Source organism: Onychostoma macrolepis, chromosome 15 (genome assembly GCF_012432095.1).
Source record: "Onychostoma macrolepis isolate SWU-2019 chromosome 15, ASM1243209v1, whole genome shotgun sequence".
Lineage (NCBI taxonomy): Eukaryota > Metazoa > Chordata > Actinopteri > Cypriniformes > Cyprinidae > Onychostoma > Onychostoma macrolepis.
The window spans coordinates 12,941,064-12,954,806 of record NC_081169.1 but is presented as its reverse complement, the minus strand read 5'-3'; the positions used below and the strand labels follow the sequence as shown (position 1 = coordinate 12,954,806).

Genomic DNA, 13,743 nt, shown 5'->3' with positions numbered 1-13,743 from the left:
GGTACAAAATGAAAACAAATTGTAAAATAAAGCCCAAAGCTTATTACATTTATGACAATAAATGTACATTTCAGCTGTATAAATGATAAATAAATTGCTTTAACTCTTTAACAATTCATTCTAATAGGTCATGCAGGCTGTCCAAAAAAATAACTCTGGACACAAAGATTAAGTGAAAAACTTAGAGAACACCTGAGTAAATGTTTTTGAGTGAATAGAAATGAATGAATACCTGAAAAAATAGAGATCAAGAGACTGTGTGTGTGGGTGTGTGCGCGTGCACATTTTTGTGACAAATGAGGACATAAATTTGTATAATGACAGGTATTACAAGGAGAAGGTGACTTTTCAGGACATTACCCCATGTCCCCACTTTTCAAAACGCTTATAAATCACACAGAATGGAGTGTATTGAAAATCTGAAATAGCACAAAGTTCCCTGTAAGGGGTAGCTTTAGGTGTAGGGCAATAGTACATAGAGTTTTTACAGTATAAAAACCATTACGCTTATGGGATGTCCCCACTTTTCACAAAAACAAACATGTGTGTGTGATGTGAGTGTGTGTGTGTGGTCTGTGGTGTGTAATACTTGTATAAAATCCGACTCAAAATCCATCATTTTTTTTTAAAAGTAGACTAGAGACACAAGGGTTCACGGTTTTCTTTTTCTGGGTGACCTTCCCCATCCGCTTTGATATGACTCCTCCAGGCTTGGTCCCCTTTTCCGGATTTATCCCACCTGAAAAACAAATGTGTGTGTTTAGAATTAGTGTGGAGGGGAAAAAAGATGGTGACACTTTATCTTAGGGTCTCTTAACTAGTTGCTTATTAGCATGCATATTACTAGAATATTAGCCATTTATTAGTAGTAATTAAGCACATAGTAATGCCTTATTCTGCATGTCCTTATTCTACATCCCTAATCCTACCCAATACCTAAACTTAACACCTTACTAACTATTAATAAGCAGAAAATTAGGAATTTATTTAGATCTTTTGGACTGAATGATGTGTTTCAGTCTAGATTAAAGATATCTCCTTGTTCAAGCATTGACATAACACATCTTATACCCCTCTATTTCAGCCATGTCTGATAGAACTGTAACATATGCACATGATCATCATTTCAATGCTAAAGAAGGATGGGTCCTAGATGAATCTGCTTCCTTTCAAGGTTTCCACCAACACCTCACCACCGATAGACATTTTATTTCCTTGACATTCACCTACTGCTCAATGGGGCTCAAATATTTGATAGGAAATTTCTCTATTTGATTCTAGATTCCCTGTTTATTAGGGCCAAATGTTTCAATGAAACACATTTTCTGTATAGCTGCTTTAAAAATATATGTATTGTAAAAAGTGATATACAAATAAAATGTGAAGTTAATTGAATGTATGCATCCAAATATCTAACCTATGAATAAATTCCAACGTGCATGCGTCTTCAGCTTGGTATTGAAGATTGAAATTGCTGTAAGTAGAAAAATCAGCTGCAAACCCAGACAGAAAAGCTGGCTGGATGCCCTCACAAATGATGTGGTCCTCAAGGCTGATCATCCAGTGCTGGATTCTTCTTCCTGGTGTTTCACCTGAACCTTTAAAAAGAAAAACACATTTAATGTTTTAATTTAATTCACATTTAATTTCAGCATTGACATAACATTAATTTGACATTGCCAGATTACAAATGAATGCAAGGAAAACTAAAATCATTTTAAAAAGTCAGAGTTCAGCACTTCTAACATAAGAAAAGCATTTCAACATGGACTGGTCTGGACAGACCTTTATGTCAAAATTTTCATTTATATTCAGACAACAAAGAAAGCCCATCCACTGAAAGTCCACACAAGTGCATGGTAAATAAAAACTCAATTTCAAACATGCTAGCTTTACACATGAAAACATTGGTTCTCATACTTAGCTTTCCTGTTTACATTTTTAAGTGCTCCAAGCATATGATTTCCGATTCAGAAATCCAGCTAATAAGTATTCTATCACTAACAACAAAACAAGCACAACAGTAAAAATCCCCCTTATAATAAATATATGTCATACTAGAACATGCTTACCCAAATTTGCAATCACAATGACACCGAAATTTTCAGTTTGTTCGTTTGTTTTTTTCAAACGGTGGAGGTTTTAATGCGTTAGCAAATTCTGCAAACTGATAGCCTATTGGCCTATTAGCGAACAACACCGGCCATTTCAGCATGTTACAGAGACATCAATGTGATTTCAATGCAACAGTGTTTGAAAACTTAACTTTGCATAAGAATGATCTCATAACGAATGAAACTCACCCTGTAATTGGGAATAATATAATCAGAATCACAGAGTCAGAAATCCAGTTGCACTCGATGATGTCGTATTTGGCACGTGTAGCCTATCACTGAAAAGAGCAAATAAAAGATAGTGTCACTTCCAATATCCACTATACAGATTAGTTGCAGTAGCAAATGTATATTTTGTCTATGAAATCGCGCAAAGCAAAGGGGAACTTACCTGTTAACAAGACGGATGAAAGTCCTCGCGTGCTGACTGCAGTTTACAAAAATACTGGATAGTAATATTTTATTTCCTTCGAGTTATAAATACAGTAGAATGCCGTTATATTGTGTATATGTAATTTCACAAAAACGAAAAAAAAAAAAAAACAGTAATGTACTGCTTTTGAACATAACAGGATTATACTGTTGAAATTCTGCCAATTGAAATTTAACAGTGTAGGTATCCCAATAGAAGGGTACCAAAAAAGTTGTACGGTACGGTTCGCTATTTTGGTACCATTCACAACTTCTGACAGTGGAAACGGAAATAATTGCATACCGTACTGAACCGAACCGTACCGCTCAGTGGAAACGAGCCATTATAGTCCATTCAACTAAAATGTTTTAATTTGTCAAACAAATAGAAAACTACAGAAAGTTATAACAATTAAAATTTAACCTTTTACTCTATGTGTTTTATGTTACCTCAACTAAGATTTATTATTTGGGCATCATAAGACATTGCTGGGGAACTACATAAACATACTTTTATAGTTTAACAAAATTATTAAAGGGGTGGTTTACTGCGATTTAACTTTTTTCATTTTAAATAGTGTGTAATGTTGCTGTTGGTGCATGAACAGTATCCGCAAAGTTGCTGCGCTGAAAGTTCAACGTAAGCGGAGATATCGTCTTTTAAAAATCAGGAAGTTTAATGCCTACAAAAACGGCTCATACGGGACTACAACGAGATACTTCCCGGGTTGCATACGTAAAAAACCCATAAATTTGCATCAACCCCTCCCTCCGGAACATGCCAAAGAGGGGGCAAGGCCATGTTCTGCGGCTTTGTCGAAGAGGAAGAGTTATAGTGCAGAGTTGTAGCCATGCCGTCGAAACGGTGTTATTTTCACCCAGCTGTCAGGTCTGTGTTCGGGCTTCCTACGGACGCTGTAGTTCGTCAACAATGGTTAAAATTTATGTTTGATTATGTTCCTGACAATTACAATCCTAATTTAGCTCTCTGTGCTGCGCATTTTACGGAAGACAGCTTCCAGAATCTACACGAGTTCAATGCCGGATTCACACAGAAACTATTACTAAAACATGGAGCAGTTCCAACTTTAAAACCAGAGGCAGCAGTTGTTGGGCCACAACCTGTAAGTAAGATTTCATAATTTTAAATGTATTTGCATGTATAATTTTAGTAGCCAGTTAGTTCGATGCTATTTTGTGTATAAGACAAACGTCTACGAACTTCAAAAAATGATATGTGATCACAACAGCAAACTTAATTCAGAAACGTTTGTAAGAGCCGTGCTTGCGGAAGTTCTGCTTGACTCTCTTCATTACCGCTTTCTGGGTCTGATTCTGGCTTAAACTGATACGGCAATATTGACACCATTATTTACATTTGACCGCAGCACATGCAGCTGTCGCCCGTGAAGGTGATGGGCGTGAAGTTTCCAGACAATGTGCAGTACGCAATTTAGCCAATCACAACACACCGGCCCAACTAACCAATCTGAGCCCATTGCCCGTTTCTGAGGGAGTGGTTTCAGAGAATCAGGAAGTCAACCGGTCGTTCAAATGACAGAGGAGAAAGCGGCTTACAATAAAGGTGAAATATATGAAAAATAAGGCGTTTTTTAACAAACGAAACACGAAGACGTGTTATATTGCACCCCATAAACACAATCAAGCAAAGAAAAAAAGCAGTAAACCACCCCTTTAAAAAATGATTAACTGGTGTTTATCAAATCACTAAAGACACACACATACAACATATAATAACAAAATTTTCATACAAACTAAACATACAGTAATAAAGAAAAAAAAGTCACCTGCATCTTGGATGGCCTAAGGGTCAGTAAATTAACAGCAAATTTTCATTTGTGGGTGCACTATCCCTTTAAAGCTCCAGTTGACAAACATTACATTTGTAATACAACTGCAAAATTCACCCTCAACTTCATTCAACTTTGTTTAATGAACTAAGAAGAAATTAAACAAGCTAAACAAAATGTTAGCAAACAAACATTTACACATATTACATCTTTAAAATGAGGCAGACGTCAAAAAAAAAAAAAAAAAACAGGTGTTACAGTATATAAAATCAAATCAAGTCACCTTTATTCACATGGCGCTTTGTAAAGCTGCTTTGACACAATCAGTATTGTATGGAGTCAAACAGGAAAATAGTTTGTTTTAAACTCCTAGTCTTGAAAGTACACACAGTATGTAGCTGCAGTGGAGCGGTCTGGTGTTTGGTGCCTTGGAAGAACTGACTGGGTTGCATCTGAAATCTTGCAAAGATGACAAAGCAGCAATGAAACCTTTGGCCACACCCTGATGGAGAAAGAACATTTTAAGTTAAAAAAATTAAATGATGCCTTTTAAATAATTTACAATGTATCCATATTAGTTGATTAAATTTGTGAAGAAACAAAAATTGCAACCTTTATTTTTATTTTTTTGGCACAAATCCATTCCACAATCTTTTGCACAACAGGGAGCATTGATGCTGACTGAATTTGTAATAGAACATGTACATTTCATATTATAGGGCTAAGTTACCTCAAATAGCATAAAAATAATATCAAAATATAACGGTCCGGCCTGTTGTTGATAAATACCAATGGTCACTGTCCCAGTGTTCACTGAGCCACGGTCTTTCCCAGTGCAGGACCTAGTGAGAACTAGTGAGCACAATCTAGTGATTCACTACCTAGGGAACTGACTGAGACACTTTGAAGGGCCTTGTGAAACGATTCAGTTGTTCACTTTTGTTCGGAACGACAAACTTCTCTTCCGAAGCGCCTTCACGAGACCAGAAACGCTGTGTAACGTTAATCCGCTCCGTTTGAAAAGAGCGACATTTCACCGTGGCTGGTTGTTAGTAAAGTTTAATGTCATCTTTTTACTTCACGGGACAATTGCAAAAGTTTACACACCCAAAAACCCATTCGACACGCCCATGTTAACTTCAAATGAGCGCATTAGTATATATCAATAGAGAGAAATATTATATATTAAATATAATATTATAAAATATTATAAAAGAGAGAAAGACCGCACAATCTCTTCATATCTTTTCACGTCACGGAAACACAAAAATATCATACAACACGCCAAAATTAGCTAAAATTCATTATAGTAACAAAGCTTTTGATATTAAGTGTTTTATGGATTAAAGGAAAGAAAGACCACATTCCCTTCACTTAAATTTCCCTCAGACATATCATAGGCTACAATGCTTATTCGATGTTTTAGTATGTTGTACGTTTGTGTATAAATATATACATTTTAAAATGAAACATTTACTCCTTTTAAATATACATTTTGATAAATTCAGTCTAACGTTAAGTACAAATATTTATTCAGTGCCACTTGACTTAACTTTACCTGACGCTTGAACTTGACATAGCCTACACTGTCTTATATCCACTTTTCTTTGGATATACAACTCATAAAACACTTTATAAATGTCCACTCAAAAAATGTTGCATGATTTTCTCGTTAAATTCAGTCTAAAAAAATAACATTTATTTAGTGGGACTTACCTGATGCGTGAACTTGACAAGATGGCGGCGCTGTTTCTCCCGCGAAGTCACTCAGGTGCATGCACGTGCAGAATGATCTCAGTTTTAGCTGGATTTGTTTTTATTAGTTTAGTCAACATTTAGCATTCTGAATGAATGGTTATTTTCAAATACAGTCAACATTTAATGTTTTCATAATATATTTGTACAGACTTGATATAATATGTCTTCTCAACTAAGCCCAATCAATAAAATTAGTTCAACTTAAATATTTTTGCCCTTCCAACATTTTGTTAATTGGATTTTTTACAGTGCATATCAAAGGGATACAGTGTCTTGTTCCCCCTCCCAGGGAATCATGGTTACATGCATAACCCGAGACATTCCCCTTCAAGTGGGAACTTGCACTGTATCCTCTAGCGGACACTTTGGGGGGACAGAATACCCACTCTGCCATTGTCACGAAACACTCACAGACTCTATGGAAGATCCAAGTGCAGCATTTAATAAACTAAACCAAAACCGTAATCCACATGAGGCAAGAAGGCAAAAAGCATCACACAAGGAGAAACAGAACAGTCACCTGCAAGAGCCACAGAGCAGAGAGCAATTCTTCCACAGCCCAAAGCTCAGTGAGCATAGTATACAGGTGAGCTAAATAGGTAATCACACACAGCTGTAGGCAATGAGACCGGGCAAAGGGTAATGGGAGGTGAAGTCCAATGCCAGGAGCAATGATCTGGGAGGAGTGTCCTCTGGTGGCTGTCAAGGGCATTCTAGAAGATGGCTGTGACATGACCCCCACTTTAAAGGGGTCATCGGATGCAAAATTCACTTTTGAACTGAAATGTTTGTTGGCAGTGTGTGTACACAACCACCCTATAATGATAAAAATCCACCCAGTGTTTTTTTTTTTTTTTTTTAAATCCATATAAATCCCCTTTTTCAAATCAAGCCGTTCTCAGATTCTTGGCTGTGTGATGATGATCCGCCCCTGCAGCCAGTCACTTGCTTTTTCTCTAAATGAATCAGTCATTTTGAACAAATAATTTGCCTAAATGATTCAATGACTCACTCATTAAGACAATGATTTGCCACCAACTGGCAAAAAACAAAAAAAAAAAAGAGAGAGAGAGAGAGAGAAAAAAAACATGGTTATTTTCTACAACAGATTTAATGCCTGAATTTTCCTAAAAGTATATGTTTCCCTTTTATGTTAAAGTAAAGTTAAACTATGATGTTAATGCCACTGATTTATTTGATTTGTTTCTACAGGCCTAAAAAAACTCACACACACTATCTTTTTTAAATCTAAAATTGTAGCTACCTTTTTGTTCTCAGATTCATGCCAAATGATGAAATCAGCACTGAGATTATAGAAACATCTGCACTGATGACATATGAGGCTCTGTAAACAAAATAAAGGCCCAGCCCACCTAAAGATCTATAAAAACAGCACAAAGGGTGGAGAGTTAGGAGGTTCAATCCATTTGCCTTGAGGTACATCACAACTTACACCTTCTGACTTCATGAAGTTTTTTTATGGCTTATTTTTGCTGTCAAGATGAACTTAACTCAAAACAATAATTTGAGCAGCACGTCTAATCTGAACGTAGTAAATGAGAAGCTTTTGCTGGTGCAGGTACTGGTGGGGATTCTTCTCTATGTGAACGGACTGATGATTTTCACCTTTCTGAAGAAAGAGACCTTCAGGGAAACACGCTACATTCTGTTTGCTCAGACTCTTTTTGCTGACTCTGCTCTTATGCTGTTGACTGATTTAACCCTCATGGGGTCATTTTACCAGTACCCTGTGCATATAATTCCTTGTTATATCTTCTGCACACTTACGTCTTTGATCGCTGTTGTTTCACCTATGACTCTTGTAGCCATGTGTTTGGAGCGCTATGTGGCCATATGTATGCCTTTAAGACATTCCAGCATCTCCACCCCTAAAAACACCTTAATTGGGCTTCTCATCATATGGAGTGTCAGTTTTATCATCCCATTGTTTATTTTCATAGTCTGTTTTGTCTATATTCCTCCTGGTGTCTTGCATCTTTATGTTGTGTGTACAGTGGAGGCCATGTTACAGATAAAATGGCTGGCAGACATGAGAGCGACGAGTCTGCAGCTCTTATTCTTCATAATGTTGAGTACTATTGTCTCCACCTACATCAAGATTATGCTGGTGGCCAGATCTGCCTCCTCAGAGAGGAAAAACTCAACAAATAAGGGTCTCAAAACTATAATTCTCCATGGTGTTCAGCTGCTTCTGTGTATGATGCAGCTTTTAATCCCTTACATAGAAATGCCTTTATGGAAAGTAAATGTCATGCTGTTTGTGAATGTAAGATACACAAATTTCATTTTGTTTTTGATCTTGCCTCGTTGTTTGAGTCCCTTAGTTTATGGATTACGAGATGAAAAGTTTTATAATGCTCTTAAATATTATGCCTTTTGTGGCATTTTGGTTTGTAATAAGCACAAAATAAGAGATGGTAAAACCTTCAGAGGTGTAGTAAGCATTTCCATACACAATTAAACCTCACATAATGTGTATTGTGTAGTATATTGTTTCATTCAAATGAACACCACTAATGTTTAGCATTAATTTTAATAATTTATAATAACTTATTTATACATACATTTTGGCTTGCAGTGGGTATGCTATGTATGACAAAATATTTGATGTTTATTAAATATTTAAAATACAAACATTTTATTAATAAATTATTATGTATTATTTAATGATTAAATATTTTACTTAATACAATCTATTGAATATATCAATGGTTGTGACAGTAATTTAAAAGATGTATTTTTTTTTTTAAATTAAGACTGTCAGTAGATCAAGTATAGTAAGAGTGTGTCAGGTAGTAGCTACAGGTGAAATCATTTGGCATCAAATTTCTAATACCTAAATAAGAGGCAGTGGTAGCTTAATTATAATATAATGCACATACATTGTTTTATTAATCAAGATAGCTTTGGGACAGGCCTTTTTCTACTGATAGATTATCATGACACAGATAGTCAAATGTAATGAATTGGAAAGAGTCAAGACAAAATGGCCCTCAGAATGTTTTATTTTCTTATTTTTTAAATCATTAAAGTAATTTTATATTTTTTCCCTACAAGCCATTTCTCAAAACTTAGGTCACTTTTCCAAAACTGCTCACGAAGTCCTCATTACCAATTTTAATCAAGGTTTTCAATGTCTTCTTCTGTAAAAGTTCTTTATAAACCAAGAATGACAGCTCTCTACTGTTTAGAATATACTACAGTACATCAGAACATGCAGTACTGCAGTTACACTACTGTACAAAATGATTCTAAAATCTAGATGTACATCTACTGTGTTTTCGGTGTTCTTCCACAAGGCTGTAAAATGATAAAATAATGAGGTTATTTCCTCAGCTATAACTTAAACTGCCTTTCCTGATTCCTGTTCCTGAATATGATGTTGGATATGGAGCATTTAATGTGTGCACAACTGTTGATTTAGCTAAAAGAAGAAAATAAAGGAAACCAAAATGGCTCTAAAGTGACCCTATTGTTGGATGGGGAAAATAAACTATTTTACTTATCCTTGAGTGCCTTGGCCTTGCATGATTTTTACAAGTTAAAATGTCTCTTATTCAAATAGCACTGATTGATTGATTGATCTATTTATTTATTATTATTATTATTATTATTATTATTATTTAACTTCAGCAGCATTGTATTTTATCGGCTACTACAGTACCTCTTACTCACCACAAGAGGTCACTGTCTACCTTCTAAGTCAGGGGTGTAAACAGTTCCTGGAGGGCCAACCGTGCTCCAACCAGGGTCGTCCTTTGGGCGGTGCACCTGGTGCGGTCGCACCGGGCCCCATGGCGAACGGACCGAGGGACCTTGATTAGCTGGATTAGGTGTTTGATTAGGGTTCAATCTAAACTCTGCAGGTATATGTATGTATGTATGTATCTATGTATGTGTGTGTGTGTGTGTGTGTGTGTGTGTATGTATATATATATATATATATAAAATATATAAATGATATATAATATATACACATACATTATATACTACCGACCAGGCCCCCCCAACAAGCTCTGTTTATGTAAGGTGATGATAACCTCTCAGATGAGGAATTTAGTAGGCATGGGTGGTAGGAAGATCTTTTATGCATTTATTCCTTTTTTTGTGTTTTATTATTCTTTTTTATGTCAATGAAATGGTATAAGAATTGCATTGATGTTTGCTATTTCATTAATGCAAAGCAATGTTTGATCTGTGCTGGCACATGTATGAAAACTGTAAATAAAAATTCTGATTCTATATTTTTAAAGATAGGCTACATACAACCCAAATAACAAAACTTAATCTCAGCAAACTTCCTTACACAAAACAGGTGTAAGATAATACAACCCGAATTCCGGAAATGTTGGGAAGTTTTTTAAATTTGAATAAAATGGAAATTAAAAGAATTTCAAATCACGTGAGCCAATATTTTATTCACAATAGAACATAGATAACATAACAAATGTTTAAATGGAGAAATTTTACAATTTCATACACAAAATGAGCTCATTTCAAATCTGATGCCTGCTGCAGGTCTCAAAATAGTTGGGACGGGGGCATGTTTATCATGGTGTAGCATCTCCTCTTCTTTTCAAAACAGTTTGAAGATGTCTGGGCATCAAGGTTATGAGTTTCTGGAGTTTTGGTGTTGGAATTTGGTCCCATTCTTGCCTGATATATAGGTTTCCAGCTACTGAAGAGTTTGTGAACGTCTTTGACGTATTTTTCGTTTAATGATGTGCCAAATGTTCTCTATAGGTGAAAGATCTGGACTGCAGGCAGGCCAGTTCAGCACCCGGACTCTTCTACTATGAAGCCATGCTGTTTTAATAGCTGCAGTATATGGTTTTGCATTGTCCTGCTGAAATAGACATCGTCTGGAGGGGAGCATATGTTGCTCTAAAACCTTTATATACCTTTCAGCATTCATAGTGCCTTCCAAAACATGCAAGCTGCCCATACTCTATGCACTTATGCACCCCCATACCATCAGAGATGCTGGCTTTTGAACTGAATGCTGATGATACGCTGGAAGACTCCTCCTCTTTAGCCCGGAGGACATGGCGTCCGTGATTTCCAACAAGAATGCCAAATTTGGACTCGTCTGACCATAGAACACTTTTCCACTTTGAAACAGTCCATTTTAAATGAGCCTTGGCCCACAGGAGACGACGGCGCTTCTGGACCATATGGCTTCCTTTTTGCATGATAGATGTGCCGCTTTTCTCTCTAGAAATATGGAACATAGTCTTAGAGTTCGTACTTGACTGGGGCCCAGGTCAGGGAGCAGACAGACTCTTTCACCTAGATATCACACTATAGAGACTGTGTCTGTTCCCCGAACTAGAAAATACAAAAAACCTCCAAACCAATTTATGAGTAACAATTTAATTGATGTTCAACAAATAAAAAATATATATAATACAGAGAAACAAATGATAAAGCTTGGCGTACTGAATATCAGGTCCCTTTCTATGATCACTGATCATAACCTAGATGGTGCTCTGTTTGACAGAAACCTGGCTAAACCAGATAAATACATTATTTTAAACGAGTCTACCCCCCAAGATTACCGTTATAAAAATGAGCCGCGTCCGAAAGGCAAAGGGGTAGGTGTTGCTACAATTTATAGCAATATTCTCAGTATTTCTCAGAGGGCAGGCTTTAAGTATAACTTCTTTGAAGTAATGGTGCTTCATATAACATTATCTAGAGAAACAAGTGTTAATGACTTGTTAATTAACTTGTTAAATCATCTAAACCAACAACATGTATGTTAGACCCGATTCCATCTAAACTACTAAAAGAGGTGCTTCCAGAAGTCATAGATCCTCTTTTGGCTATTATTAATTCGTCATTGTCAATAGGATATGTAGCAGGCATCAAATTTGAAATGAGCTCATTTAGTGGACAAAAGTGTAAAATCTCTCCATTTAAACATTTGTTATGTTCTCTATGTTCTATTGTGAATAAAATATTGGCTCGTGTGATTTGAAAGTCTTTTAGTTTTCATTTTATTCAAATTTAAAAAACGTCCCAACATTTCCGGAATTCGGGTTGTATTATCTTACACCTGTTTTGTGTAAGGAAGTTTGCTGAGATTAAGTTTTGTTACTTGACTCTTTTCACCTTATAGACGCTGGCCTCAAACATATTAACCAGTGTTGGTAATTTACAGGAAGCAATAAGGAAGACCAGCAAAAACAAAGATCCATCAGAGAATAAGAGCTGAAGGTGTATCATATTAAAACTGTTCAAATTTTCTGTCATTTGTCTCCACAGTAGAAGTGAATATGCAGCAATATGCAGGTACAATCTGTGATGTGCATGTTCACACTGTCATACAACAAAAGTTTAAAAGCATAATAAAGTCTACATTTTTAGATAATCTAGATATTAAACACATGAAAACTGATGTATTGTGAAGTCTGACTGTCTGATGATGGGAAAACAAGTATCTTGTGGTGATATTAACTCCCAGTCATCCCAGAGAGGTTTGACACGTGTTGTTCTGTCCCGGCCAAACAGGGATTCAGTTTAGGGAGCTTTTAATTTGAGGTGGAGGTAAAAGTGTTTGTGGATTATGAGGAGGGTCTGGTTTCCTTTTATGATGTGGAGTCCAGATCTCATATTTATTCTTTCACTGGTCAGTGTTTCTCTGAGAAACTCTTCCCGTACTTTAGCCCTGCTACTAAAAAATCCCATCTCACATGTCAGATATAATAAATGGTCAGAGTTATATACTAACAGTAAAGGCGATATATGTGACCCTGGACCACAAAACCAGTCTTAAGCAGCATGGCTATATTTGTAGCAATAGCCAAAAATACATTATATGGGTCAAAATTATCTATCTTTCTTTTATGATTTTATGATATTAGATTTTCAAATAGTTGTATCTCGGCCAAATATTGTCATATCCTAACAAACCATACATCAATGGAAAGAATATTTATTCAGCTTTCATGTGATGTAGAAATTTCAATTTCGAAAAATTGACACTTATGACTGGTTTTGTGGTCCAGGGTCACAAATGTCCCCACAAGTATAATAGCAGTAAATTTTAACCTTATGGGAATATTTTTTAGGTCCCGTGATTAAGCTTATAAATCATACAGAATGATTGAAAGTGTAAAAATGCAGAAAGTTTCAAGTGATGCATAGGTTTAGGGGTAGGATTATAGAATATACAGGTATGTATATTGTTATTTTCACTGGTATGTTTACATTTGTACTGTTTGCCATATATTTTCTAGTGTTAAATATTTGTTCCTAATCTGAATTAAATAAAGCAAATAAATAAATTTATTTTTAAACTGTAATTATTAAAACTGTAATTTTGCAATTTATTACATTTGCAATAAATGCTTAGCCAGCTTTAGAGCATTAAGAATGGGTGTCTCAACTGTACCATGCTACTGTTTCAACTGTACACCATATGGGTACAGTTGAGACAAAAATGCACCTCATGTTTATTAGCTAATTGTGGAAAATATAAACTACTCATGGCTATCATCCATTTATGATATTTTAGTACACAAGCAAAAGAAATATCATGTGAAATATCACTTCATTTCAGCATCTAGTTTTTGTGTAGTGATGAAAAAAGCAGAAAGTGTCTCTACTGTACTCAGTCTACCCTA

At 35.8% G+C, this 13,743-nt stretch overlaps 1 protein-coding gene across 1 annotated transcript; it reads left to right on the top strand.

Moving 5' to 3' along the window:
• The first annotated feature begins 7,595 nt into the window (after positions 1 to 7,595).
• On the top strand, positions 7,596 to 8,576 carry LOC131520473 (odorant receptor 131-2-like). Its single transcript, XM_058744733.1, has one exon. It carries the CDS (start codon positions 7,596 to 7,598, stop codon positions 8,574 to 8,576), a length of 981 nt encoding a protein of 326 aa, XP_058600716.1.
• The last annotated feature ends 5,167 nt before the right edge of the window (positions 8,577 to 13,743 follow it).